Source organism: Monodon monoceros, unplaced genomic scaffold (assembly GCF_005190385.1).
Source record: "Monodon monoceros isolate NGI ecotype Baffin Bay Population unplaced genomic scaffold, NGI_Narwhal_1 Super_Scaffold_4, whole genome shotgun sequence".
Taxonomy (NCBI): Eukaryota; Metazoa; Chordata; class Mammalia; order Artiodactyla; family Monodontidae; genus Monodon; species Monodon monoceros.
Genome location: NW_021703781.1, coordinates 58,853,448 through 58,879,820, shown reverse-complemented (window position 1 = coordinate 58,879,820; position 26,373 = coordinate 58,853,448). Strand labels below are relative to the sequence as shown.

The 26,373-nt window shown below is 41.9% G+C and overlaps 1 protein-coding gene across 1 annotated transcript in view; it reads right to left on the bottom strand.

Moving 5' to 3' along the window:
• Positions 1-230: 230 nt before the first annotated feature.
• The window catches only part of SORCS3 (sortilin related VPS10 domain containing receptor 3), a 588,390-nt gene continuing 562,247 nt past the window's right edge, over positions 231-26,373 (bottom strand). Inside the window, exons 20-27 of the mRNA XM_029245625.1 lie at positions 25,617-25,750; positions 17,238-17,361; positions 15,497-15,609; positions 11,632-11,763; positions 9,780-9,879; positions 8,697-8,802; positions 2,983-3,143; positions 231-2,211 (exon numbers count right to left, since the gene is read on the bottom strand). Of these exons, the coding sequence (XP_029101458.1) occupies positions 2,147-2,211; positions 2,983-3,143; positions 8,697-8,802; positions 9,780-9,879; positions 11,632-11,763; positions 15,497-15,609; positions 17,238-17,361; positions 25,617-25,750 (935 nt within the window). The 3' untranslated portion in view covers positions 231-2,146. The remainder of the gene's footprint in view (positions 2,212-2,982; positions 3,144-8,696; positions 8,803-9,779; positions 9,880-11,631; positions 11,764-15,496; positions 15,610-17,237; positions 17,362-25,616; positions 25,751-26,373) is intronic.

The following is a 26,373-nucleotide window of genomic DNA, read 5'->3' as shown; positions in this document are numbered from 1 at the left end:
AAACAACTGAAGCCTGCATCCAAACTCCTAGCCCAGGAGAGCCTGGTCAGTCCCAACTGAGCTCACCCAAATCACAGCCGACCTGAAGACTCACAAGCAAAACATCAATATATGTTGTCATAAGCTAGTCGTTTTTTTTTTTTTCTCTCACGGAGCATTATTGCAGCCATAGTCGAATAATACAACAGATCAAGACAACTGCCCAAAGAGAGAACTCTCAGCTAGGCATATAGCTTTGATGTACAAAAATACATTTATTTTCAACAATTTCAAAACCACTGTCTGTTTTTTTTTTTACAGTAGAAATATTCAAATGGAACGATAAAACCAAGAACAGTATATGTACATATACTGTATATATAGATATGACTCATGCATTTGTATTCCAGTGTTTAGTACAAGTATTGCAATTGTCTGCCCCATTTAACCCTTGAAACGAAAAGGCAAGATCTTTAGAAATATTCCTAATTCTGATCTATGATGTAGCCAGTCCGATTCCTCAAGGTCACATTCTCTCAGGGTCTCACAAAGAAGGACGTGAACAATATCCCACAAAAATGAACAGGTAAAAAATTCAGCCTTTTCTCCCATATATATATATATATATATATATATATACATACAGTATATCATTTTTATAAAACAAGTACGCTCAGGCTGATCCTGAAAAGAAAACAATGCTTACAGCATGGCTTAGAGTGACCCTCCTAAAAAGAACTGACACATGAACCGTGTGAACGGGCTGGGGTGCAGGAAAAGAGAACACTGGCTTTGAAAGTCACTCGCCCCAGATGCTAGAACTGCCTTCAGGGAACTGAAGGTAGACATCTGACTTTAAGGAAGTTGTGTACTTGTGTACATCTGACGAGCAAGCGGCACAGCTTTGCGAGAATCAACTTTGACTAAGATCGCTAAAGGCTACACCCCTCTGGGGCCTGCAGGGTTTGCAGGGTCACAGGATCCCACGAAGGCCAACTCCCTCCCACCTCTAACTTCTCCCAGGCTGAGGCACTCACTGGGCTTAACCTAGTGCCCAAGGGACTTTTCTGGGGTAAGAAGAGCCAGAGAATTCCCCATAAGCATTATTCAATTCCATGGAATCCAACCGGAAAACAGAACGTCATCTTTTTAGACCCACTGCCTGGCTTCTTTAGAGAAAACCTCAGGCCGATAGCTATCCTCAACCTCATCCTTTTGGAGGGGAAGCCTTGTTTCCCCATCTGGGTTTCAGTTTGAAGTCTGTAGTGGGCTTCCTCTGGCAACTTCTTTCACATCACTGATGGGACAAAAAAAACACCCAGGTTCTATGATGTCTCTCTCGTCCTTCCTTTGCTAGGCGTTTCAAAGAAGCCCTCCCCCCTCCCCCCTTTATATACAGAAATAGAAACCAGCGATGGCAGGGACACAGAGATGCAAGAGTTAAGTGTGACAGACAACTGGAGAGCATCCAGAACCCAGCGTCAAGCAGGCCTGGGGGTGGGTGAGCTCTGAAGGTGGGTGCATAAGCCAACAGACGCATCTTTCTTTTTTCTGTTTTCTTTTTTACTAAACATTAAATTATTTCTCAGGAAATAAAGAGCTACTTACATTGTAACTATATACAATAAGCCATCTGCAGCTTGCAATGGACATGCACGGGGCAGGGCCTCTTCCGACAGGTGTGCGCGCTTCCTGCAGCTACGCTCACTCCCCACCAACCTTCCTCCTGCAGGCCTAACTGGGAAATGGTGTACGTTTTAGGTGTGTGCTGGGAGGGAGGAGGAGGCGGGTACTGGTGATTCGGGCTTGTGTCGGGGGGAGGATGGGAGGTTAGTGGAAAGCCAACCCAACTTAAAAAATAAAAAGAAAGAAAGACCGCAAGGAAAACAAGATTCCTCACGCTATCAATGGCAGAATGAAGCAAGAAAGCCATGCGAAGATGCATCCTTTGCCCTTAGCACAAATACAGCCATTTGTTCTTTGTGTCTCATTTTAATCAGTTACGAATGCCTTCGCCTCCCAAAGCTCAGCGTCTGCCTGCTACTTATGACGGGGCCCTCGGTAAACAAGAGGTAAAAGAGACATTTTCAGTTTTCCATAATAAGAGTAATAGGAACCATCAAAAATAAAAAGTCAGAAAGATGGTTGACCACGTGGCTTGTTGGTATTAAACACTAGTGCAGTTGGGGATCTCCTTTGTGCTTTCGCTGTTTGCAATGGTGGCAATGCCTCCTGCAGGGGAGAGAAGACAGAGGGAGGTAAGGATGTACCTGTCACAAGGGCGTGGGTCTGTGCTTTATTTATCGCTAAATACCAAGCCACCTTAATGTGTGCTTATGAAATAGGGCACCTGGGTAGTCGATCCTACCAGTTCACTGGCTTATCTTACCTATGTTTAACGTTTGCCATCTCCCACCCCAGCCCACAAGGTAGGAGCGATACCTTGCCATCTTATACTCTGCTGATCACAATACTAATAGCCAACAGGTATTGAACCCGTATTATGTGGCAGACACTGTGCTAATGATATATGTCATTTCATGATCACAACAATCTTAGAAGGCAGATGCTATTATTCCCATTTCACAGATGAGGAATATGAGGCACAGAGAGGTCCCAGAGCTAGAAGATTGGTAGAGCAAGAAAATGAATCCAGGGCTATCTGATGGCAGAGTTCCTATTCACGTGATTATTGGGACGTATAATGCTTTTGCTTTATAGAAAAAATAAAGAGAAAGTCCAACAGTAATAGTTGGCCTCATCCCTCTCCCACTCAGACTCCAGCACTTTTGATCTTGATCTACTTCTAAGAGAAGAAAGTTCTGCCAATTTCAGGTGGTCAGAGGTGGCAGACACTTTAAAACATGATTATGTCGCTGTAGCCAACTGGTTTCTCCCCCGCCCTCCAGACTAGTCCTGCCTGAAGGACAGGCCACATGGGCTGGCTGACTCAGAGTCTGGAGGACAGAGGACTCAGGAGCCTGGTGACACCAGCACACATACCTATGACCCGGGTGTCCAGCTCTTTGTCCAGCAGTTCCTCGGGCTCGGTGAAGTCACTGAGTGTGATTTTGGGGGCGTTTTCACTTTGGCTCACTGACCCAATCATCTCCTGCTCCTTGTCGTGTTGGACTTGAGCATAGATGTTAATCCAGGGGATTTTCCTACATGGGGCAGAGCAAAATCAGATTACGATCACGGGGCATGCCCGACTGGGGCAACTGGGAAATCCTGGGTGTTAAGGTGGAGGAAGAAGCTATTTACAGGACCAATGTCAGGGAAAGGGGCTGGCAACCCAGATACTGTCCCCATGAGGCCAATGAACACAAGGAGAGGCCCAGATGCCCAGGGGAGATGTAAGCCACAGAACTCCCGGAGACATGTACCTTCTTCTGAGGCACAAAACCAGCAGGTGTAAACAGAAGGGCAATGCTATCGACCAAGTGTGCACTAAAACCCTTAAAACATTTACCAGTTATTACGTTTACAAAGGAGCTGGACTTTGAGACTCATGAGGTTGTATCATAGTGAAAAGACAGCTTTTTCTAAGTTTGTATCAGTTTCGTCGATTCACATTGGTTTTCTTTATGAATAGCCAAGAAATAAAAGACTTATGGCCATTGCTACCAGTTTTAGAACACCAGCCGTGGGCCAAGTATCTTAAATACTTCCATAGTCAGTTTCCTCATCTGTTCAATAGGAATGACAATAGCTTTCTTTCAGGATTGTGGAGAGGATTAAGGCAAGGGTTAAGAGAAGCTAAATAACTTCCTTCAAAGACACAAAGGTAGGAGGTTTGGAAACAAGGCATACAGACTTGAGGTAGGAGGAGCAGGTAGGTTCAAACTGAAATCTGCTTGGAGTATTCATCTCCTGACCCATCTCCATCATCTCCTGACCCACTGTGTTCCAGCTTCTGTAGCCTCCTTTGACTTCTTCTAATCCTGCACTTCTCAAACTTCAATATGCTTATGCCTCACCAGGTTCTTGTTGAAATGCATTTGTTACTCTATAGGCCTGAACTGGATGGGTTGAAATTCTTCATTTCTGCCTAGTTCCCAGCTGGTACTGATGCTGCTGGTCTGAAACCCACACTTTTGAGCTTCAAGATTCTGATACATCAGACTTGTCCCCACCTTGGGGACGAGGGGTGAATCAACTGTTCCCTCTGTAACACACCTCCTTCTACTCTTCTCGTGACGGTGTCCTTCTTGTCCTTCAGAATTTGGCTTACATGTCACTTCTGAGAGGCCTCTCCTGACCACCCACTCTCTCCCATCATAAATATGTAATTATGGGATGGTGTCTATGAAAGAAACGAATAGGGTGTTGGTTTAGGGTGATGGAATAGGCTATGTGTGTGGACTTGTTTTCTGTCTGTCTTTCTCTCCCACAAAAAGCCCCGTGTCTGCAAGGTCTACGTTTTCCATTTTCACTGCTCTACACTTAGTGCAGTGCTTGGCATGTGGTTTACGTTCAGTATTTGTCAAATAAATGAATAAATGACCTCAAAGCCTATGCTCTATTTTCATATATTATGTTCTCAAACAAAAAGACCACACTTTTATCTTAGAATTTTACAGGTAGAAGAGCCCTCTCTTACCTCATTAAATGATGGGGAAATTGGTCTGAAGTCCAGACATTTCATGAATCTGATTACTGGCATAGATGCTATTAAAACTTGAGACATCTGACACCTACCCCAAAACAGAACATTCTGTGCAGAATCACTCTGTTGACCTAGTGCCAACCAGTGGTATTTTCAAGCATCTACATTCCCTTCCCTACTTCAACCCCACAATGAGGTAGAATGTGAGGCGTTTCATAAGGTCTTCCATAGCTAATTTGGAAGGAAAGATCCCAAAATATGTTTAAAACATGGACAGTTTCTACTTTTCATTTATGTCCAGTTTTCATGTTTTTAATGGCTGCTTTCCATACATTAAGGGAGGTGTCCTCCTGACTCCTACTGGTCTAAACCTGCTTACTATAATTTACAAGAACCTTAAGTGAAGAGATTCTATGTGAGGCAGCAAACCGCAGGCTCCTCTAAATGTGTGTAATTAAAATTTCATGCTGGCCCTTAATTTCTTCTTATCTAAATAGAAAGGCAGCCTAACGACTTAGATTTCTTCTAATCATAAAAGTACAAATTACTCATGAACGTTGGGATCAACTGTAATATTTATTAGGCGCTGGGGGCAGTCAAACCATTCCTGCTCACACAAGTCTGGGTACTTCAGAGCTGTAGCCAGAGGTCACTGCCTCCCCTTTCCTGCTTTTTTAATGATTGATACCTGTGAGGATTTGGATCCATTTGCCCTTATAAAGACTGTTCACTTTATTTTAATCTCTGGAAATGGGCATTTTTTCAATATTTTTAATAGATGGTTGGAAGGGAATGAATTTTATGTCACAACTTGCAGCATTTAAACTTTTTTTCAAATTGCTTTTTATTTCTTAACACATCCACTTGTAGGACCGTTGAGACAATAAGTCAAGATTAAACCCCGCTTTTGCAGGTAAGAAAGGTGGGAAATGAGATTTAGAGGCACGTCTTGGGCTATACATTCATGTAAGTTTTAATAAGAGGAGTAAGATGGATCAATCCAAGTCACCTATATAAATTTCAGGTTTTTTGTTTTGTTTTGTTTTGTTTTGTTTTTTGTGGTACGCGGGCCTCTCACTGTTGTGGCCTCTCCCGTTGCAGAGCACAGGCTCCGGACGCGCAGGCTCAGCGGCCATGGCTCACGGGCCCAGCCGCTCCGCGGCATGTGGGATCTTCCCGGACCGGGTCATGAACCCGTGTCCCCTGCATCGGCAGGCGGACTCTCAACCACTGCGCCACCATGGAAGCCCTAAATTTCAGTTTTTATTTGTTTGTTCCAACTATGATTAAGTATTAGAAGTCCGTGGGAGGAATTTAGAAAAAGCAAGGTAGGCTTCGCACTGTGATGAAAGCCTTACTGAAAAAAGGCTGGAAGAAATATAAAATTTCAAAACTTTTCTTGGATAATAAGAAAAAACAAACCTACAGTATAGAAAGAAGGTCTCGTTAGGAAGAGTTTTCAGAAAATAAAAGCCATCTCAAAATGATTTTTAATTATATTGACGAAGACATCACAAAATAGAAGTCACTATCCAAGAATAGGATCAAATGTGGTCACTTAACAGAGGAAGGAGAATAGAGTTACCGTGATCCCCAAGATTCCTTTAAATAATTCTATTCTTCCTCTATTAAGTGACTACTTGGGACACTGAGATTGTTTTCAGTGCCTGGCACACAGCAGGTGCTCAATAAATGTTTGCTGAATAAATTAATGGCTTAATGAATTAATGCTGGAGATGGCAGAGAGAAAGTTCTGGGGTTTGAAAACAGCACGGCCAGTGATCTGGAAACAGAAACAGAATTACCCTCTCCCTAGCCTGTGCCATCAAAGTGTTTACTAGTCAGCTGTAGCTATTTAAATTTGAATTAATTGAAGTTAAATAAAATTAAAAATTCAGTGTTTCCACCATACCAGTGGCTACTGTATTGGACAGTATAGATTATGGAATGTTTTCATCTTTGCAGAAAGTTCTGTTGGACAGAAATGAAAGAAGCAGAGGAGACTCTAGGAATCATGGATAAGAACCTGACCTTTACTTGTCAGCAAGCTATGCACCCTCCATATAGCCATCACTGGAGTTCCAGGTGGTGAGGAGGGAAAGGAGACCAAAGAAACAAAGGGAGATCCAAAAGGACCTCAGCCAAAGGGCTTGGGCACTGGGAGGAAAACTTCCAGAAAAGGTGACTAGAAAAGAAAAGGTAATTGATGATTGGTTACTCTTAATTGACTCAAGCCGTTTATCCAGTTTGACTAGTATTTGTTTCCTGTATCCTGATTCCCTGCCAGGGACACGGAAAGGGTCGGCTGATATTTGGGGACAACAGAGGTAGAATAATTCAGAGATGCCATTAACTGGCATAGATTCAAGTATTAAAGTCTGCACATTAAGAGACGGCGACATTAGTAAGTTGACTGTCTATGGGGTTTAGCAACATTTACAAGAGAGCAGAAAACTTTCTAAGTCACAGGGCAGATCTTGTCTTAATTTGGAGACACCTGACACGAATACCTCTTTGCAGGACTTCTATTGGCCCTGGTCCTCAGCGAGCATGCACGTCTAGGAACCAGAAGGTGATATATTTGGGTTAATTGATCTTCAAGTCCCAGCAACCACCAGGCTTCCCCACAACCAAATCCTTGAATGAACAAAAGTGTGCTTTGTGTGTAACTGAAGTACACCCATAAATGGGTGTTGCTTTGACCAGACTGTTCCTATACTGAATCTTTGCTCGCTCATTGGATATGAAGGCTTTTCCCTTCTTCAAAGGGAACATGGCAGGTGGGTTGACCCATCTTGATCCAAGAGGATGTGAACTCACATAACTGGTCTATAAATTGAACAGAAAGGTAAACCCCACTCTGTCCTTCTAGTGGAGACTGTTTAAGAATTCCTGCTGTTTTGGCTAATGCTGAGATGTCTGTTGAGTAAAACTGGTGTTTTTAAGCCTGAGAAATCCACTAGAGGAGAGCTGATGGGGGCTGGGGGCGGGGGAGGTAGAGTGAAGCACCTTTACCACTGATCTCTTCCAAAATCTAAAAGCATTACCTTCAGCGTCTAGAAAAACTCCCAGGACCAAGTTATACTTTCAAAACTCATCTGACAATAATTAATGATATTTTTACTTTACCCAGGCTTCCTATGAAGCACATTTCTATGCCACTGATACGTCTGAGCCCTACTATGTGCCAATTTGTAACAGAGGAGAAGCCTTTGGGAGGCATATTATTTATAGCAGCTTAGCTTTTGTGATTTTTTATTATGTACTAGATACAGATATTACTACCTTGAAAACATATAGCAAACCTACAAAGTATTATTGTTTTTCCATTTTACACATTAGGAAATGAGGGCTTAGAGAGGCAAATTCAATTGCCTAAGGTTGCAAATGTTGAAAGTTAAAATTGGGTCTGATTTTCGAGTTCATACTCTTAACCAGCATATCTCTTGGTAGATGTATTACATTATTCAAATAATGGTACAGAATTATTGATTTCAATTTCTTGTCTTTAATAAGTATCCTATTACATCACCCCGCCTCTGGCCTGCAAAAATAACTTTTGAATACCTCTGGGGTTTGGTTTTCCTGATCAATTTCCCTCTAGAAACAGGAAAAATAGGGAGGAGTATAAAATTGTATATTTTGGCATGCAAATTTAAACAGATGTTGGATATCAGCAATACAAGATAAGAAAATATGTGTGTGTGCATATATGCATAACCAGATTTCAGCTGCATTTTCTCCACTTAACCACCCTGAATGGGTGGTAAGCTGTAGAAAAAGATCTCTTAAATATTTGAGACATTACTTTAGAAACTTAGGTGAGGTTTGAAAACCCCTCAAACTTCTCTTGAAGAGAATTAACTGATTTCATAGGCTACCCCTCATTTTCCTAACTCAACATAATTATAAACTGGAGAGGGTTCAGATTCTTAAGCTCCTTTATTCCCTGACCCTAAACCATTCCTTTTCTTCGCCAATGCCGAGCAGAGCTTCAGGGACAGTTAAAATCACCTGTTTAGGATGAGTTTAGGAGTGTCGGTTACAGGAGGAATCAGCTCCCATGAATCTAGCCCCACGATTAAAACTGAGTGATGGTAGCACATACCTTTTAAATTTGTAGATCAAAAACACAGCCAGGCCGACAAACACCACTGACAAGAGCATAAGCATGGCTGAGCTGCTGTGCCCAGCACTGGAGTCCACCAGTGGAGCTAGGAAGAAAAAACAGACTTGCTCACTTGGAAGCTATTAGCTAGAGGGAGTATCTGTTGGAGAAAGGAAGCCAGCTGGTCTCCATCCTTATATCCAGCCTCCAATTGTCCTGCATGCTATCTGGGCAGAGGAAGCTTGGCTTCAATGATGAGAATGGTACCCCTGATCTACAGCTTCTTAGGGATCTGCTCTGCCTGGGGAAACTTGCTGCTCCTTGTGTAAACTGTACACAGCTAAGGGGAGTAGGAATAGGGCTTGAATGTTCTGTCTCTTAGACAGCCCAGTTGCCTGTCAACATGATTATAGGTGGCCCATTGGGAACTCCGGATTAAACACTGATGGAGTGTTTCAATCTCTTCCTCTATACTGTTGTGGTAAAACACTGCTGGATGGGTACATTTGGAATCTCCTCATCTGAAAAGTTTTTATTAATTAGAAACGTTTAGCACATAGGCTTTCCCAGAGAGCCAGAGGTGGATGCCCAAAGGCACATGCCTTTTTTTATTCCTTTCACAAATCAACCACCTAGAGCTGGTCACTTTTTCTACTTAGAGTTACATACTATAAATCAAAGAGAGTTTTAAAGTTATTTGATCTAGTCTTCCAACCAAGATTCACTGAATCAGAGAATCCTAGAAATTAAGAGAGCCTGAGGACTACCTCATATAACCCCAACTGTTATAGATAAAAAACATAATTAAGTCCAAAGCCCAAAGAAATTGTAGGGTTTTCCCCAAGATCATCCAGGAATTCAATAGCAAAGCCGCTTCTAAGAAAGTCTTCTCGCCACCTTAACAGGAAGCCTCAAGAAAGATGTGATTAATCTTTCTTTGCCATCATTACACAAAGCCATTTACAGGCATTTATGGAAAAGTGTTTGGTAACTATCTCCTCCCTTTTCTCTCCAGGATATCAGAGCACCATACTCATCCCCCGCCCCCAACCACCACCACCACGAATCCCAACAGGCACTCACCTAAAGTCAGCTGTGTGACGTACACAATGACTTGAATCCCTGGCTTCAGCTCAAACTGGACTAAATTTTGGTTTAGAGCGTTAAACAGCGTCTCTACAATCTGGGGAGGAGAAAAAGGGAGAGAGAGAGAGAGAGAGAGGCTGCATGGGAAGAAATGTCATGTGACGGTGTTCCCTCATGGAGTAAGAAACCAGGGTCAATAGGCAAAAAATGACCATGTTCACTCAGAGGGCAGGATTTTGGAACATTTTTATCCATTTGGCTCTCCCAGCCCCTAGAGCCCTGTGAAGCCAAGGACACAGCTGGTATTATTCGCTTATACTGGAGAGGAGAGTGAAACAGAGAGAGGCGTGTCCACAGTCACCCAGTGAATTCGAGTTGACAACAGACATAGAGGTTCCATTCAACTCCCAGTTCAGTGCCTTTTAAGCCTGTATAACTTTCCATAGAGAGACCTGTTGTGGGTCCCAATGAAAGAAAGTCAACTGACCAACCGTTAGTTCTTTAATCTGAACAAGCAATATTCACAGGGTAGAGAAGCCCCTGCCAGGATTAAAGCAGGTACATACACCCCAGCCCACTCCTCTGCTGTTTCCCTTTTAGAGACAATGGGAGGCAAACATTAAAGGAGAAGCTGCCTCCTTTTTAGGGATAATTCTTCCTCTTTACTTTTCCCCAGCAAGTCTCAGAACGCGTAACATTGATTTAATCACTGTGTAATTCCCACGTGAAAGCTGAGGCAGACTGAGGCTGTTGTCCCTAACTCCTATCTCGCTGTACGCGCCTTAATATCACAGCTGCTATTCATCACCGTAATTACCTATTTATCTAAATGGATGGATATTATAGCTTCCAAATATAGTTCACACATGCCACTTGCTATTTCAGAGTAAAGAGGTCTTGTAAAAGTGATCTACGCATTGAGAAGCTGAATTTATATCTGGCCAATTTCAATATGCAGCCCTTCAATGAAAGGATCTGCTTCATTTTCCAGAGAAACTGACCATGATGGCACCTGTGCAGCTCGCAGAGGACTGTGGATGGATGTGGGGATCGGGTGACGGCCAGGTGAGTAGCAGAGGGATGCGGAAGACATCTGTACAATGATTAACTCGTATGGGAGCAAATGTGTTTGATTCACGCTGATTTTTAGCAGCCTCCTTCTCACTTATTTCTACTTCTAACTTAGCATCACAGGAGCATGGAAGGGTAAAGCAAAGCACGGCCAGTTAAGACCCCAGCAAGAGCAGGAAGAGAAGGAGAACCATGGGACCACCACTGACTTCATTTCTAGGCTAGTACACAGATCACAAGAACTCTATGCCATTTGATAAGGACAGTAAATCACGATCCCTTTTGGGAATGCTGCTTCCTTAGTCAAAGCAAGATGAGGCCATCCACCTCTTTCCAAAGACACATGTTTACAACCAGTTCATTTTCTTCCTAGAAGCAGAACTTCTATTGACTAGGATCTTTAAAGACAGGAAGCACATTTTCCCAGAAATAGATAGGGAAACTCAAATTCCTCTCTTCATCTCCCCCATCTCTTTTCCCCAGAGCAAGTCATTGGGTGGGAGACATGAGCAAGTTGCAGGAATGGCAACTGTCGGAATGAATGACTTCAGGGGTACTCTTCTTGCCTGTGTAGCTGAATGCTCCAGTGTTTATGCATTTGTGTTTATTCTAGGTAAGGCTGATTGCTCTCCAAAGCCCTGGGTGCTAGACAAAGAGTGACAGTCTGATGGACCCATAGGAAAGGGCTCATCTCATTTTTTGGCTGGAAATACTTTGTGTCCCCTCAGATTATGAGGTGGAGGCAAGTCTCCTACCAAGTTAGTTTTCTTTCACTTACTTGTTCCAGGTCGCCTTCATTGCCTTTCCTCCTCTCTGTCAAGTTCTTGGGGGGAAGGATGAAGAGCTCTGCGGAAGTGGGGAGGCCAGGGAACACGGCAACTAGGATCTGCTCTTCTGGGATGCTGGTTACCTGCAAAGATGTTTAGACCAAACAATGGGGTCCTGGAGGAGCCAGCCTTCCCCAAGTCAATAACAAGGATACGGACTATAAATTTTTTGAAATGCAGCATTTAAGGCACAGTTTCCCATATATATCCAGGCTTCTTTTCTGTTTTCCCCTCGAACTGCTAGGTAGAGAATTATTAGTTTTACTTCCTCCTCTGCTCTTATATACATTTGTACTGAAACTAAAATACTACTACAAATGATTTTCAAAGTACTGTTTGCTGGCAATATTGGCAAAAGCTCCTCCCATATTTTCCATTTTTCTGCACTAAGAGGACCAGAGCTTCGGCGAAAATATGAACAGACTGGCTGCAAATGAAGAATGAGAAGTTATAAACAAACATGGGAAAACGCAAATTAAAAAAAAAAAGAGCAAAGCTCTTGTTTTCACTTACTAAAGCAGGATTTTTTGTTAAGTTACAGTAGCTAATACTGGTGAGGCTTCAATTAAGAGGTTTCCTCAACTGTTGCTGGCAGCACTAAAAATTGATACATATTGCCAATTTGGTTTTCAAAAGACTTACTGGAAGGTCATAAAAATATTCAGACCCTTCATTCAGTAACTGTAACTTGGAGTGTTTGTCCTAAAGAAATGATCCAAACTATAGGAAAAGCCATATGGAGGAAGAAACACTCAGAACATTATTTATGTCAGATAAATGGGAAAGACTCAAATATTCAAAAAAGTTAAGTAAATAATGGTTATACTACCATTAAGATGATAATTAGTGCAGTGAGGCAACGTGGAAAAACACCTAATGCCAGCTGTATTCTGATCTATTACCTCACATTTCTTTGGTTACAACTCTATAAAAATAAAAAATATACATAAAAAATAAAACAAAGCACTAAAAGTTCTGTTAAGATGTTGAAGTAGTGAATGAATTTTTCTATTCCTGAGTGTTTAGGAAAAGGATTATATTGTTTTTGGATTAAAAACTAAACGTAAGCTTCCGTCTGAAGGCTAATTCCTTAAGAAAACAAAACTCTGAGTTCTCCCATGTAAATAAAGAGTAGGCCTGTTCTTTCCTATGTGTCTCTGGGAGGTCTTTATATCCAGAACAAAACTTCTTCTGTCGATCCAAATACAATATATATAGTTTTTGACTTGGCTGAAACACCTGCCTCCTCCAAGAAGTCTACCCTGACTATTTCGCCTGCAGTGAGCTGTTCCGTGTCAGTCTCTCGTCCCCAGCACCTCCAGATTACCATGAAAGGAACTTAGATCATGTCCACGGTAACATATGAGTATGTCTGTCTGCTACATTCTTTTCTCTGATAACTTATTATATGTTTGTCCAGACATTCCAGGGGGGCGGGGGGCGAACTCTGTGGCTACCTCATTGTTCCAAATGATGCCTGACCTGGAGGAAAGAATAGACACTGGATTGAATAGAACTGGAGGGGTTGTCTCCCGTTAGCTCAGCTCTGGTTCTAATTTGGAACTAGAGATTGGAGTTAACGCCTAGAAACGTGATGCAGGAAAGAGAGAGTGCCAACCTGCAGAGAACTAGCAAGCGGCAGTCAGAAGCCTGAAAAGCCCTCCAAAGTGGGGAGGCATCCCCGTGCAGCCTGAAGAGGCTTTGCCAGATGCCTCAGTTTCCTACTGGGAGGCAAGATGGCCTTATCCTAACCAGCCAGGGGTAGTAAGTCTCAGAGACCAGACTGAGGTCAGACAATCACCCAGTTGAGAGAAGGGGATGAGCCTATGAGTGTTGTGGCTGGTGTGACCCTGTGTCCCAGGGAAGAGTGGTCTCAGGGTGCATCACTTGGTTAGGGACCTTGCAGGGACCTAACTCCAGTCGTACAAAATCTCACACAATCCTGGATGTTTCACAGTCGAAGGTATACAAGACCAATTTCATTCTCATCCCTCTCTAGGAACAATCTCTTTATAAAAAGATGTGAGGTGAAGTTCTTCTTGTGGACAACTCCTCACAGGAATGCTCTCATATCATTCTCTTTTATTTGTGCTTCTTCCTTCCTGGCAGCTCCTTCTCCGCGTCCTTCCCTGGATCTTTCTCTTCTGCCTTGGGAAGCATCGGCATCCATCTCTGCCCTGGCCCCTCTCCCTCTCAGGGTGGGGTGGGGGGATCTAAAGAGCTCCACAGCCTCAGTTCCCACATTGCTACCTCCCACGGAAACCTCACTTGATCCCCAATCCATATCCTCAACTCTCTTGCTTATCTTCATCCAGTTGTTTCTCACGTGCTCCAAATTCACATAAAAGACCAAATGATTACTGTTCCCCAAGCATGTTTCTCCTACACAGTCACCATCTTGATCAATGGCAAGGAAAACCCTCTCCTTCCTACTCTTAAAATCAGAAAGTTTCTCCCTCCCTCTCATCCACACTGTATTTTATTAGTCACCAATTCTGCTCAACTGCCTAAGTAGCCTTTGAATCGTCCCTCTTCAGGATCATAGTAGTCTTTTAACTGGTCATCTTTTGTGAAATCTCCCCCTACACTATTCACTTTCCCACCTCTGGAGCCCATCCTCTGTATTGCCACCAGAATGGGTGTCTGAAACATAAATCTATTGCCAGAAATTTTTACCTATATTGGGTTGGCCAAAAAGTTCGTTCGGGTTTTCCTGTAACATCTGACGGAAAAAGCCAAACGAACTTTTTGGCCAACCCAATACAATAAAGAAAGAACACTTTCCAGAGCCTACGGGATGTATGTCAAACCCCTTTTGGCTTCTCACACCCTTTACAAACTGACCAATCCATCCCTGCTCAACGTCATTCACACCTGCCCTTATAACCTATAAATTGGCTACACTAAACTGTCATGTCCCAAAAATACTGTGTTTTCCACGGAGCCTGGCTTTGCACACGCTGTTCATTCTACCTGAGAGACATCATTCTCTCTCTGTTAACTACTATTTATCCTTTAAAACAGAGTTCAAGTATCCCCTCCAAAGACTATTCTAACATTTCACAAGTATTTACTGAATCACAAATGTGTGCGAAGCCTGAACTTTCCTGGACAGAGTGAACTGCACTTTTCTCTGTGCTCTTTTGAAATGCTGGCCATGCCTCTACCATAGAACTAGCTGCATATTAGACTTATCTCTACATTTGAATTGACCATGTTTTATTCGCTATTATAGTCCAGTGCCTAGGTGTGAGCAAAGGGTTAACAAAACCCTTTCAACTTTGTCTAAGGAAAATATGACCTCGGGCAAACTGTATAACCCCAGAGTCTGCTGCCATGCTCTGTTTCCTGACCTGCAGCCTTCTGATGGCCACATATGGTCAGTGGGAGTCTTGAAGTCTGAGTGGTTAAAAACCAACAACAAAAGCAAACAAACAAGCAAAAAAAACCCCAAACCTTGGTGGGCAAACAGCCAACTAAATGAATGATATTAGTAAAGACTCAATGAGTGGCCCAGCCATCATTTCATTAAAGGGGTCAATTTGCTGCCTTAGAAAAATTTAGGATTAAGATGGGGTCAATTTCCCATCCTTGAACACCGGATTGATTCTCTGTCTCTGTCTCTCTCCACCTAATCTCTCCATCTTTCCTTCCCATCCTTCACTTCCCCCCTTCTTCTTTTCTCTCTCTCTTTTTACAGAGAAATAATCTTTACTTAACTGCGGAATGGTGGTTTGCATCCATGAAAATGTATTCTGCACCACAGCATCTTGTTCTTTATTCATAAACATTTAAGCAAAGAAAAAGCCAACTTACTTTCACCAGAGCCCGCTTGATCACATTGGCAATATCTTGCCTCCACTCCGGAATGTCAGGATTGTGGTAATCCAGATTAGGAGAGAATGATAAGAGTTGGGACTGAAAGTATTCTGCAAGGAGAGAGCGTGTGTGAGTGAGGCTGAGAGAGGGTGTGATAGGCAAGGGGACTCCATGATCACTGTGCTTTAGGGAAAGGGCACAGTCTTTCATGTGGCCTCATCTCAAATTCCTTCCTTTCAGCCTGTCTCTTGGCTTCTAAAAAAAAGTGGCATTTGGTGACTGGAAGTAAATTTGCACTCCTACCATTTTTGTTTGTTTTTAAAATCTTAAGGACTTCTTCTTGTAAATGAACATTATCTGAAATGCAAGAAAATTGTGAAACTCCAGAAGAAGGGGACTTTTGCTGCTGCAGGTGGTATCATGCAGTGGCAACAATAAAGCATTAATAAATGGGCTAGATTAGAATGAAGACTTTTCTTACCCTTCCCTTAGTTCCATGGACCCTGCTAGAAAAACTGCCTCAGGGGCTTAGAAAACAGGTCAGAACCCTGTATCTAGGGTGTGGGTAACATTCAGTTTCTCAATCTGATTGGTAGGTACACAGGTGTGTCCACTTTGTGATAGTTCATGAAGCTAAAACACTTATGATCTGTGCACTTCTCTGTATTTAAAAAGAATTTTTTAAATTGAAGTATAGTTGATGTACAGTGTTGTGTTAATTTCTGCTGTACAGCAAAATGACTCAGTTGTATACATACTTTTTTATATTCTTTTCCATTATGGTTTATCCTAGGAGGTTGGATATAGTTCCCTGCGTTATACAGTAGGACCCTGTTGTTTATCCATTCTAAATGTAGTAGTTTGCATCTAATAACCCCAAACTCCCAGTTACATTCCAATAAAAATGTCTACTTAAAGTCTTCCAGGTGCCCAATGAGAGAGGCTGAGCCTCAAGTTTGCAGAGTTGTAGGAAAAGGCACTCACCTGGGGTGAGGTGGAAGAAATATAGACTGAGTCAGAGGATCACATACCTCACTCAGTACAACTTTCTGGAAAACCCTGGTATAGTGGCTGTTTTTAGGGTATGTGGGAGGTTTGTGGGATGGTGGTAGAAGCACAATTTGATTTAAAAGAAATTTAATAATTAAGAGTGGTTCTCCAGGACTGAGAACAGAATGGTGGCCCTATTTACCACTCTCCCGCCTTGCTCTGTCTTTCTATTCTCAGCCTTAGTCTCAGCCTTTGCAGCCAAAGATCAGAATCTCAAACAACAAAGAAAACACATTAGTTATGTGTAGTTCATCTCAGTACCTAAGCTGTGAGTTCTTCAAGAGCAGGGACCATGACTCCTCCAGCTTTTGAAATCACTGGTCCCCATCCTAACAAAGAATGGATGCCACATGTGTGTGAGAGATACCTTGGCAGGTCATCAGATCTAGATGCTTCTATGATAGTCTTTCCAGCTCAGCATTCCTTCAACTTATGATACATCTCTGTCTAATGAGACCATCGGGTTTTGATGCAGACACATCACAGAAGACAAGAAATGCCTGTCCGTGATCTGCTTCTCTAACAACCTCCGTATCTATTCAAGAACAAGGTAAGAAGTAGGTTTGGATACCTTTTGTGGACCTACCTAATTTTCCTATGCCCTGGGGCATTTCCAAAGCAGTCAGCGATTGCTGCTATGGTGTATGGAGGGGATTGGCTGGGCAGGAAGGGGCATCACGGGGCTTACCGTGAACTGCGATATCTTTTGTGTCCTGGATGAGGGCATTCCCAGCAGCCACCTGGACAGTGATGGTATTGGTTCCCTCTGCTAGGAATGTGAAGGAAATGCTGCTGTCCAAGGTGATGAGGGGCTAAAAGAGAGAAGCAGGAACACTTATTTAGTCCTTTATGGGATATCAGATTCCCTCCTTTCCTGTAAATCTCAGACTGTCACCAATCTGCATAGCATTTGCATATCCCCAAGGGATCCTAACTTGAAAAAGGAAAAAAAAATGCACAGCTTTCTGAAACTGTGATTGTATATCCAGTATCCAGGAAGAGCATTAATATACTTGAAATGCACTGTAAAATGTTAATTCTGAGTGATGAAGATAAGACTGGGCACCCTGGATTTTGCACATCATTCTACTCCTTCTCCTGGGGCAAAGTAGAAGCATCTTTTGTAATCTATTCCCAGTGACTCTGGGAATAGGCGATCACTTTTCTCTTTTCCTCTAATATTCCGTGTCACTTATATTTTCATCCTGTATTCCATCGGGCTGTAAGATTTTTCAGAGAAGTGACCACATCTTACTTATTTTTGTATCAACCACCCTTGGCAAATTGTCTCACATCTAGCAGAATCCGTATATAACTTGGATGTATGGTCATATTATTGACATTTTGTTTGGTCATTATCTGTGTTTTCCATTGCAAGGCATTTCTAACAATTTAAGTAAGTTGGAAAACATATAAACATGCATATCTGTGCTCACTTTTTAATCTTTTTTTCCTTTCTGTTTTCTTTCCTTGATCATAACAGACAGGGATTTGTCAAGGATAAAGAAAGAGAATAAGCATATTTTTTTTCTTGGGAATTAGGATCTTGATAGAAGCAGGTGCTTACTGGAGAGAAGAGAACGCAGATTCTGCGACTGAAGAGTCATTATTCAGTGATTATCTTGAAGCCAGTGCCCTCTCGAGTTATCTGGTGTTTGCAAGGTAAGACATATTAGTAGGAGGCTTCTCTAAGGCAGCTCGTGAACAGATGTCACAAGTGCAGATGAGCAGACCCCTCTCCTCTCTGTGTCTTAGGACGACAATAGGATAGAGTAATGATGTAGCCAGTTGGGGATGTGTAGAGTTTCCCTTTTAAAATGTGGGTATCGGCCAGTGTTCACACAGCACACCCGTGCACCTGGACCCTGCAGAGGCTCAGAGAGGCAGCTATCAGACAGCGTCCCTCCTGCAAAACTGAAATTCCTCTCTAGCTCAGAATTTTCAACTGGGCCTCTGAAACAATAATTTGTTTTCTTGGCTTTAATATTCTATTGCTCTATTTTATGACCAGGCTGATGGCTGGAGTTGGACAGGATTAGAGATATTGCCCTAAGCTTTCTGACACCCTTTCTTCTCTGCTTGCTAAATGAAAGAAAGAAGTGAGTACTGAAAGAGTTACACTCTTTATCTTAACTAAGGGTAAACCCCAGAGCCCAAGCATGCTTCTCCATACTTATGGCTCTGTGATGATATGCACAAGGGTACGGCCTTATTAATTAAACAACAAATGAGGTACAAGTAGGTTCTGTGATGAAAATCAACTCCCATGGGCCAAAAGTGGCTGTTTAGTGTCCTGTGTTGAGAAGGAAGCTGAAGTTAAGCTGGGCTCAGCATGGCAATGTCAGCCACTGACATGGAATAAAGGAAGAATGTGTGGCACTGAGTTACCACCTTTAGTATAACAAGAACAGAGACTTGATACTCTGGCTCTGTTACTATTTTAATGAATTACCTTGGGCAAAATTTGTCCCCACTGTGTGCCTTAGGTCTTTATCTTTTAAATTAAAGGTTTGGGTTAGAAGTTGTGAGGACTCATTCAGGAATCAGAACACATAGGATTGATGAATGGCTTTTGGCAAATTTTCTAGTTCCTACTAGTCAACTCATTATGACTTACCTGTCAGAATACCTTCAACTGCTTCAGTACCTAGGTCATATTCTTTGGAAGGAAAATGAGATACCTCTATATACCAAACACAATGGCTAAATTTTCTTTAAAAATAATAATATCAAATATTATTGAGGATGTGGAGCCACTGGAACTCTCATCCATTTTTGGTGGGATGTACAATGGTGCAACGATGTAGGAAAAAGTTCAGTTTTACAAGAAATTGTGATAATTTTTTCCAAAGTAGTTGTAACATTTTATATTTATGACTTAGCAATTGCAGTCCTGGGGATTTAGCCAAGATAAAAGAAAACATCCACAAAGAAAAGAAAATGTTTATAGCAGTACATTCATACTAGCCAAAAACTGAAAAGAACCTAAGAGAATTTATCAATAGGAAAATGAATAAACAAGTCATAGTATATGCATATAATGAACAGAAAAGAACAAATATTGATATACACAACAGTATGGATAAGTCCCAAAACCATAAGAAATGAAAGAAGCCTTATATGAAAGAATTCACATGATATGATTACATTAAAAGAAGTTCTAGGAAAGGCAAATCTAATTCATGATGAAAAAAATAGTGGCTGGTTCTGGGGGTTGGGGTGGGAATTGACTAGGGGCATGAGAGAACTTTTGGGAGTGATGCTAATACTATATGTCTTGATAGGAGTTTGGGTTACAGGTATATGCCTTTGTTAGAACTCAGGAGCTACACACTTCAGATCTGTACATTTCATTGTTGATACATTTCATACCCCCCTGGGGGAAAAAGTATAAACAAATAAAGGACTCTAGCTAATGATTTGCCACCTAAAGCATTTAGGACAAGGCATGTAAGTGCCTGAAATAAATCAAAATTTAAGATCGGGTTGATGGCTGAATAGAGGGATGGACAGATAAATAGGCATGATAAAACAAGCACAGTAGATGTTAATGATAGAATACAGATGGTGGGTATGTGAATGTTCACTTCAACTTTAGTTTGTGTTTGAAGTTTTTAATAATAAAATGTTGGGAGAGAAACAAAACAAAAAAGGAATAACTGATGTGGTGTTTTTTTGTTTGTTTGTTTGATCCCATGAATTGCTCTGACCATACTGTATCACATTGTCCTTCCATTTTGGTTACTGCCCTCAGCTATCTCTAATCTCTTCCCAGCTCTCAGCCCCAGGATACTTTTCTCCACTAATGGTTGTCTCTTCAGGGAATCTGCACGACTATCATGTCATCTTCTTCAGCTTTCAGGGGTCTACATGGCCCCCGCTCTCCTTTCTCTGCACACTCGTCTTATCTTAGGCTTGGGTGATGGTGCTGTGCCAGACAATGATATCTCTTTCTGAGAGGAGTGGAATTCCTCCTGTCCCAGCAGATTTGGTCTCCTCTCTATCTGGCTGCTTTCCTAGAAGATCCAGGAACCAAACAAGGATGCACGTCTGCAGGACAAGGGAATGCCATCTGAGGTGGGAGGGAGCATGCCATCCCACCAGCCAGTCGGGGCTCTGAGCCACAGCAAACAAAACTGTGTTGAATGCGAACACTTGGCCCCCAGGTAACAGGCCCCAGGCTTCCACCCTAGGGAAATGGCAGAAGCTAATTTTGTTTTCCAAATTGCTTTTGTTTTTCATCAGCTGTTGTGACATCATGGCTGATTTCACCTTCCTTGCAAAGCTGGAACACTCCACGGGATTCTTGAGTTCTTCACTGGCCACCCATGTCTAGTGCACAACACTAAATTAAATCAAGTATTTTAAGGTTCATTTACTAACTCTACCAGGCAAGCAGACACATTTATTAAGCCAGAACTCTGTTAATCCCAGCAAATTGGCCTGTTAGAGCCCCACAAATCCAACAGGCAGCCAACTGACTTCTCCGTGTTTTGTCCAAGCTGCAGGGCCAGCCCACAGCAAGGCTCATGTCCTACCTAGGCTGCAGGCTGCATCCCTGCCCACAGAGGATCCCTCATGTGCAACAGGTCATGTATTATCCACTAAGCCCAGCAAGCCATCAATGAAGCTCTGAGTAACTAGTTAGGAGATTCCCACGTGACTAATGGATCCGGGAGCTTCAGGGAAATGTCTGGATGCAGCCTACACCAGATTCCCAATACATAGTAAGTCAAGTTAATATCGAATATTATAAAATCCCCACAATTTAAATGTATACCTTGATAAAACCTTCCATTCCTAAATTGGACAGACTATGTAATCACTACACTTGCCTCACTTAAAACTTTAGAAGATTATATATGTAGAAAGTGCTTTACTCTATGAAGTGGAGAAGGCAAGAGATATAATTGTGGATATGTTATGATGAGAACTACATGAGAGAAAAGTCTAAAATACCTAAAAAGAACAAAAATAAATAAAGTAAATAGTACCTAAATATGTGTTATGACTATGGGAGTATTTTGAAAATTTATAGTTTTGGGGAAAAAAAATTCCCTCAAACACACACACACACACACACACACACACACACACACACACACCCCTGTAAAAACTCTTCAAAAGTATCTCATTGTTGAAAATATCACTGTCCATGAATCTGGTCTATCTTCCACTATCCTATCCTAAATCTAAGTTTCTATGACAAACTAAAACACATCCGGTTATGTCATTCAAAGCCATTTGTCATCTATCCTCCCCAGTTTTAGTTTTTTATGCAATTTCTCCCCAAATGAATCCCTCTTTCATAGTGTCTGTCTACACAGAACACAAACAGGCCCAAAGCCTTACCAGTGGGCACAAATCCCTCCCCCTCCTCTCTGGCCTCAATTCTACCACTCCTTCAACGCCAGCTTAGGACCAGCTTCATACACAACTTGCTCCAAGACCAAGAAGCCCTGCATCCATCACCCCCTAGGCTGCCTGGCTGGGCCAGTAATGTTACATTCCTATTACCATTCCTTACAGTATCTATTTTGGGATGTTAACCTCATCTTCTTGAATAGACTGTTTCTTAAGGGCAACAAATGGAATTTATACTGCTTTGTGTTCCTCATAAGATTTAGCACAAAATACACGTTCTCGAGAAAGATCCACGGAGCTACTGATACAATTTAGCATCTCCCGCTGACAGACTTGTAGGTATATGGGCCTATAGTTGGATTTCAGGAATGCTTGCTCTCTTCTCTCTATTCGTACATCATCACACTTGCTCACCGATCATTGTGTGTGTGTGTGTTCATCTTGCCTTCTCATCAGGATTGTAATCTCCTTGAAGACAGAGACAAGATTGTAAGTGCTCTTCTATTCCTAAGGGCACCAAGCAGAGGGTTGGCTATAAAGGTTTGTGGGGAGTCAAGTGATTCTTATTGGGAGGTCGATTTAATTCAACCACCTGGGCAAACCTGTCCAATCCAGTTCACCTGGTCACAAGACATAGAAACACACACACACATACACAGGGGATCATTTCTCCTTCATCAGTGATGTTCTGATGATTAAATAATATATATGAAGAGCCTAGTGCAAGGCCAATGCTAGAAAGAAATGCTCAAAATTAGCATTAGCTCCTTTTACAGATCGGTTTGTTCATCAAAGGTAACCACATAGCTCCACACTCAGAGCACTCACCAAGACACCCAAAGACACTCATTCATTTGCCAGGAAAATACAAAGCTCACTAGATCAATTTCTGGGCACTGTGGCCACATTGATGTGTTTCTGTCATGGTGCTTGCAAAAGCACTGAAGATGTAACTCTTTTAAATGGATGGAATAACCATGCTTGAAGGTGGGAGAGAAATCTCTAGAACCACGTCAGATTTGCCACTGAGATGTAGATGCCGTTGACGCAAAGGATGAGCACAACAGTGACTGGATGTGTTCTAAGCACTTATTAAGTGCCGTTCTTTACTTAATCCTCAAAGCAATATTAGAGTGTAGTAGCTACCAGTCTTATTCTGACATCACAATGAACAAAACTAAGGCGCAGAGAAATTACCTGATTTGACAAAAGGCATGCAGCAAGGAGAATCTGAGTCTGGATCCCACCCCAGGTTTGTCTCATTTCAAAACCACTCTGTTCCAATGCCTCTAATGTACTATCATTCTCTTGGTTTTGGGGGAAGAAAAAACCAACTAGTAAGACCTTTGAGATCTTGGGTATTTGTACAGCACTTTATGCTCAAGTTTATAGATGGAAATTCCTAACCTAAGAAGTACTTCAGGTCAATCTCAATTAAAAAAATAAAACCATAATGCCATACTGCAATTTTAAAATTTCCCTCTCATAATATAGATTAGATAGATAGATAGATAGAAAGATATTTCAAATAATAACTCAATAATGTTCATGGATTAGATATTAGTATCCTTGATTTAGAGAAAACAACACTGAGCTTCAGATCAGGTAATTTGTTCAAACTAACAGACAATTGTTAGAGAAATAGAAACTAGGCTCTCCAATCCCTTTGTCCACTTCTCTGTTGATCAAATATTTATTAGACACTGTCTGGTATTTCAGGCCTTAGAATAAACACCCAAAGAAAAAGATGGTGCTATAGAGAAACACTGTCTTTGGTTCCTTGTGGTCTGTTGGGTAAATCATTGGGTTCATGATGGCCAAGAACTGCCCTCCCTACACACAGTTGTCTCCCAGTAAAGATCAACAGGTGAACAAACACTAACAGAAAAGAACTCCCTGGCTGGACAGCCCAAACCTCACATCCTCAGAGGTGAAATGAACTTAAAATCCTTTTCTTTCTGATGTTCTCCTCCTAGAAAATTTTCTCTTTTTCTTTCACCATGTATGTCTGCTGGTGTTGAAAGCAGAATTTTAGGGTCTGTGATCTCCAAACAGGGTGATGCAGAGAAAGCATCCTGGGGCTGGGGGGTACATGGTAGATGGGAATTAGGAGACCTGGGTTTAGGTCTGGCTCGACAGCTGAACAGCTGTTTGACCTTAGGATGCTCATCTCACACAGGAAGCTTCACTTCTCTAATATACTAAATGGGGAATCTCATTAACTAACCTCCTACCTATTGTCGTGGTGAATAGTAACACCAGAAATGCAAAAGCGTCATAGTCTATACTAAGAACTTGAAAGTATACGGCACAAATGATGCAAACAGGAAATTGTCCCTTGGGTCCATAAATCTAATTCAGTCTTTTATCAAACCATCCTAACAGTCAGTTTTTACACCAAAATAGAAAGCATCCATTTAGTGAGTAAACTAGTCTGTTCCAGGGAGATACATAGTATCTTACTTAGTTTTCACAAAAATCGAGATGATGCACACATTATTCTGTCCAGTTTGCTGTTGAGTGAATTAAATTTTAGGTCAAATCACTTGATTAAACTCACATAATAAACAGGTAGCAGTGCTAGAAACCTAACCCTTGTCTCTCTGACCCCAAGGTCCGTATTCTCTCGACCACATCACGCTACCACCCTGGAAAAGAGCAGGATTTACAACATTGTAAATCAACTATACTTCAATGAAATGTTTTTTTTTAATTTAAAATAAGAGCAGGGATGAATCACCTCCCACTCTTACCCTGCAAAAGCTGAAGTTCTCTTCGGTCATCTCGTAACAAACAAACAAAACTGGCATTATTCCATTCCTTTTTAAAAGGAATTACTACACCAGCAACTGAATATTTATTTCCCCCTTCTTTAGATATCCAGCATTTCTGAGTCTGATATATCTTTCATAAAATTTTTTTTTAAAGTAAAGGTCTAAGATGAGCAGTACCAATCACATCAAGAATGACTAAAGAAAATGCAAAGACAAAAACAGGAAGAGCGAAAACCATGAAGCCCTTAAGCTGAGGAACCCTCAGCCAAACTGCTCTCAGCTTCTGTTGTACAAGTGTGGTTACTCTTGAAAAAGCTTCATCATCACCAGTTGCCAGGAGTAGGGAGTATCTGCAAAGTCCACAGTTTGGCCCTTAAGTCCCTTTCTTTGAGACTTGGCAACATCAGTACCATGCCTAAGAGGAAGAACGTCAGTACCTGGCCCCTAACAGAACACCTAGTAGGTCTTGCTAAGGACACTTTACGTGCGTTATTATCCCATTTGACTTTCGCTGCCCTGCATTTAGAGATCTAATTCACATTTCACAGATGGTGTCACTTAATTTCAGAGATGCTAAATGACTTTCTTGATATTATACAGCAGGTGAGTAGAAAGGCCGGGATTAGAGCAAAATGGAACAACATCAATATTAGAAATATTGGTTAGAGGGGCAAGAACAACCAGGTTTGTACAGATTCTCCAAGTACCCTTTCTTCCTTAGGATTATTTGAACTTTCCCTATTATAACAACGAACTTGCTGTAGGAGGGTATGTCATATTCAATTACGTGGATTCATAGCTTCATTTAAGTATCCCCCATTGCCCACATCCCCCCTCTGCACCCCCCCCCACCCAACATCAACACAGAAGTTGGAACACGGGAACATTCAGTATAGACCTAAGCACACACCAATCGGAGAGGGCCAAACCTTTGTACTATTGCCGAACCACCAGAAATAGGTCAGGGTCCCCAGCTGGCTGGGCCACACAACGGCACTGATGTTGACCTCCTTGTTTCTTATGGCAACAAATGGAACTCGGAGATGAACATGCTCCACCGGACCTAAGGGAACAAGGAGAACAATGTCAGTGTTTCTATTCCTGGAATAAACAAACAATCACACTCCCAGATTCTTAATCTTAACCTCTGTTACCATCACCTATAATAAAACAAGGATTGCAAACCCACAGATGTTGAGAAGTGTGTGTGTGTGTGTGTGTGTGTGTGTGTGTGTGTGTGTACTTGAAATGAAGTACCACGTATAATAGGGAACTCAAATCGGGCTTCAGATTTTTTCAGTGCCATCTGAATTTAATTTCCATCCGATGAGCCCAACCTCGAATGCTTATGAACCCCCAGCCCAAGGACAAAGCTAGTTTACTGGACACTTAGTCAATAAATAGGAAGATAAAGAGTGGTCTCTTGCATCTCTGCCGATTAGCCTGTATTGTGATTGGCGGTCAGTGCATTGTATGGAGGGCTCCTCCATTATCCTCAATTGTTAATTGGCCCCATCTTGTTCAACAATCGGCCATTGTGCTTGTCATCTGCAACACTCAGTGGGTATCATTCAGAGGCTCGCGAGGCTGTTTTATAGAAAGGAAAGAGCCCATCTCCCTAAATTGAAGGAGAAATAAGTGTCAGGTTCCCAAATAATAATTTAAAAAGCTGCTTGCCTAAAGGTG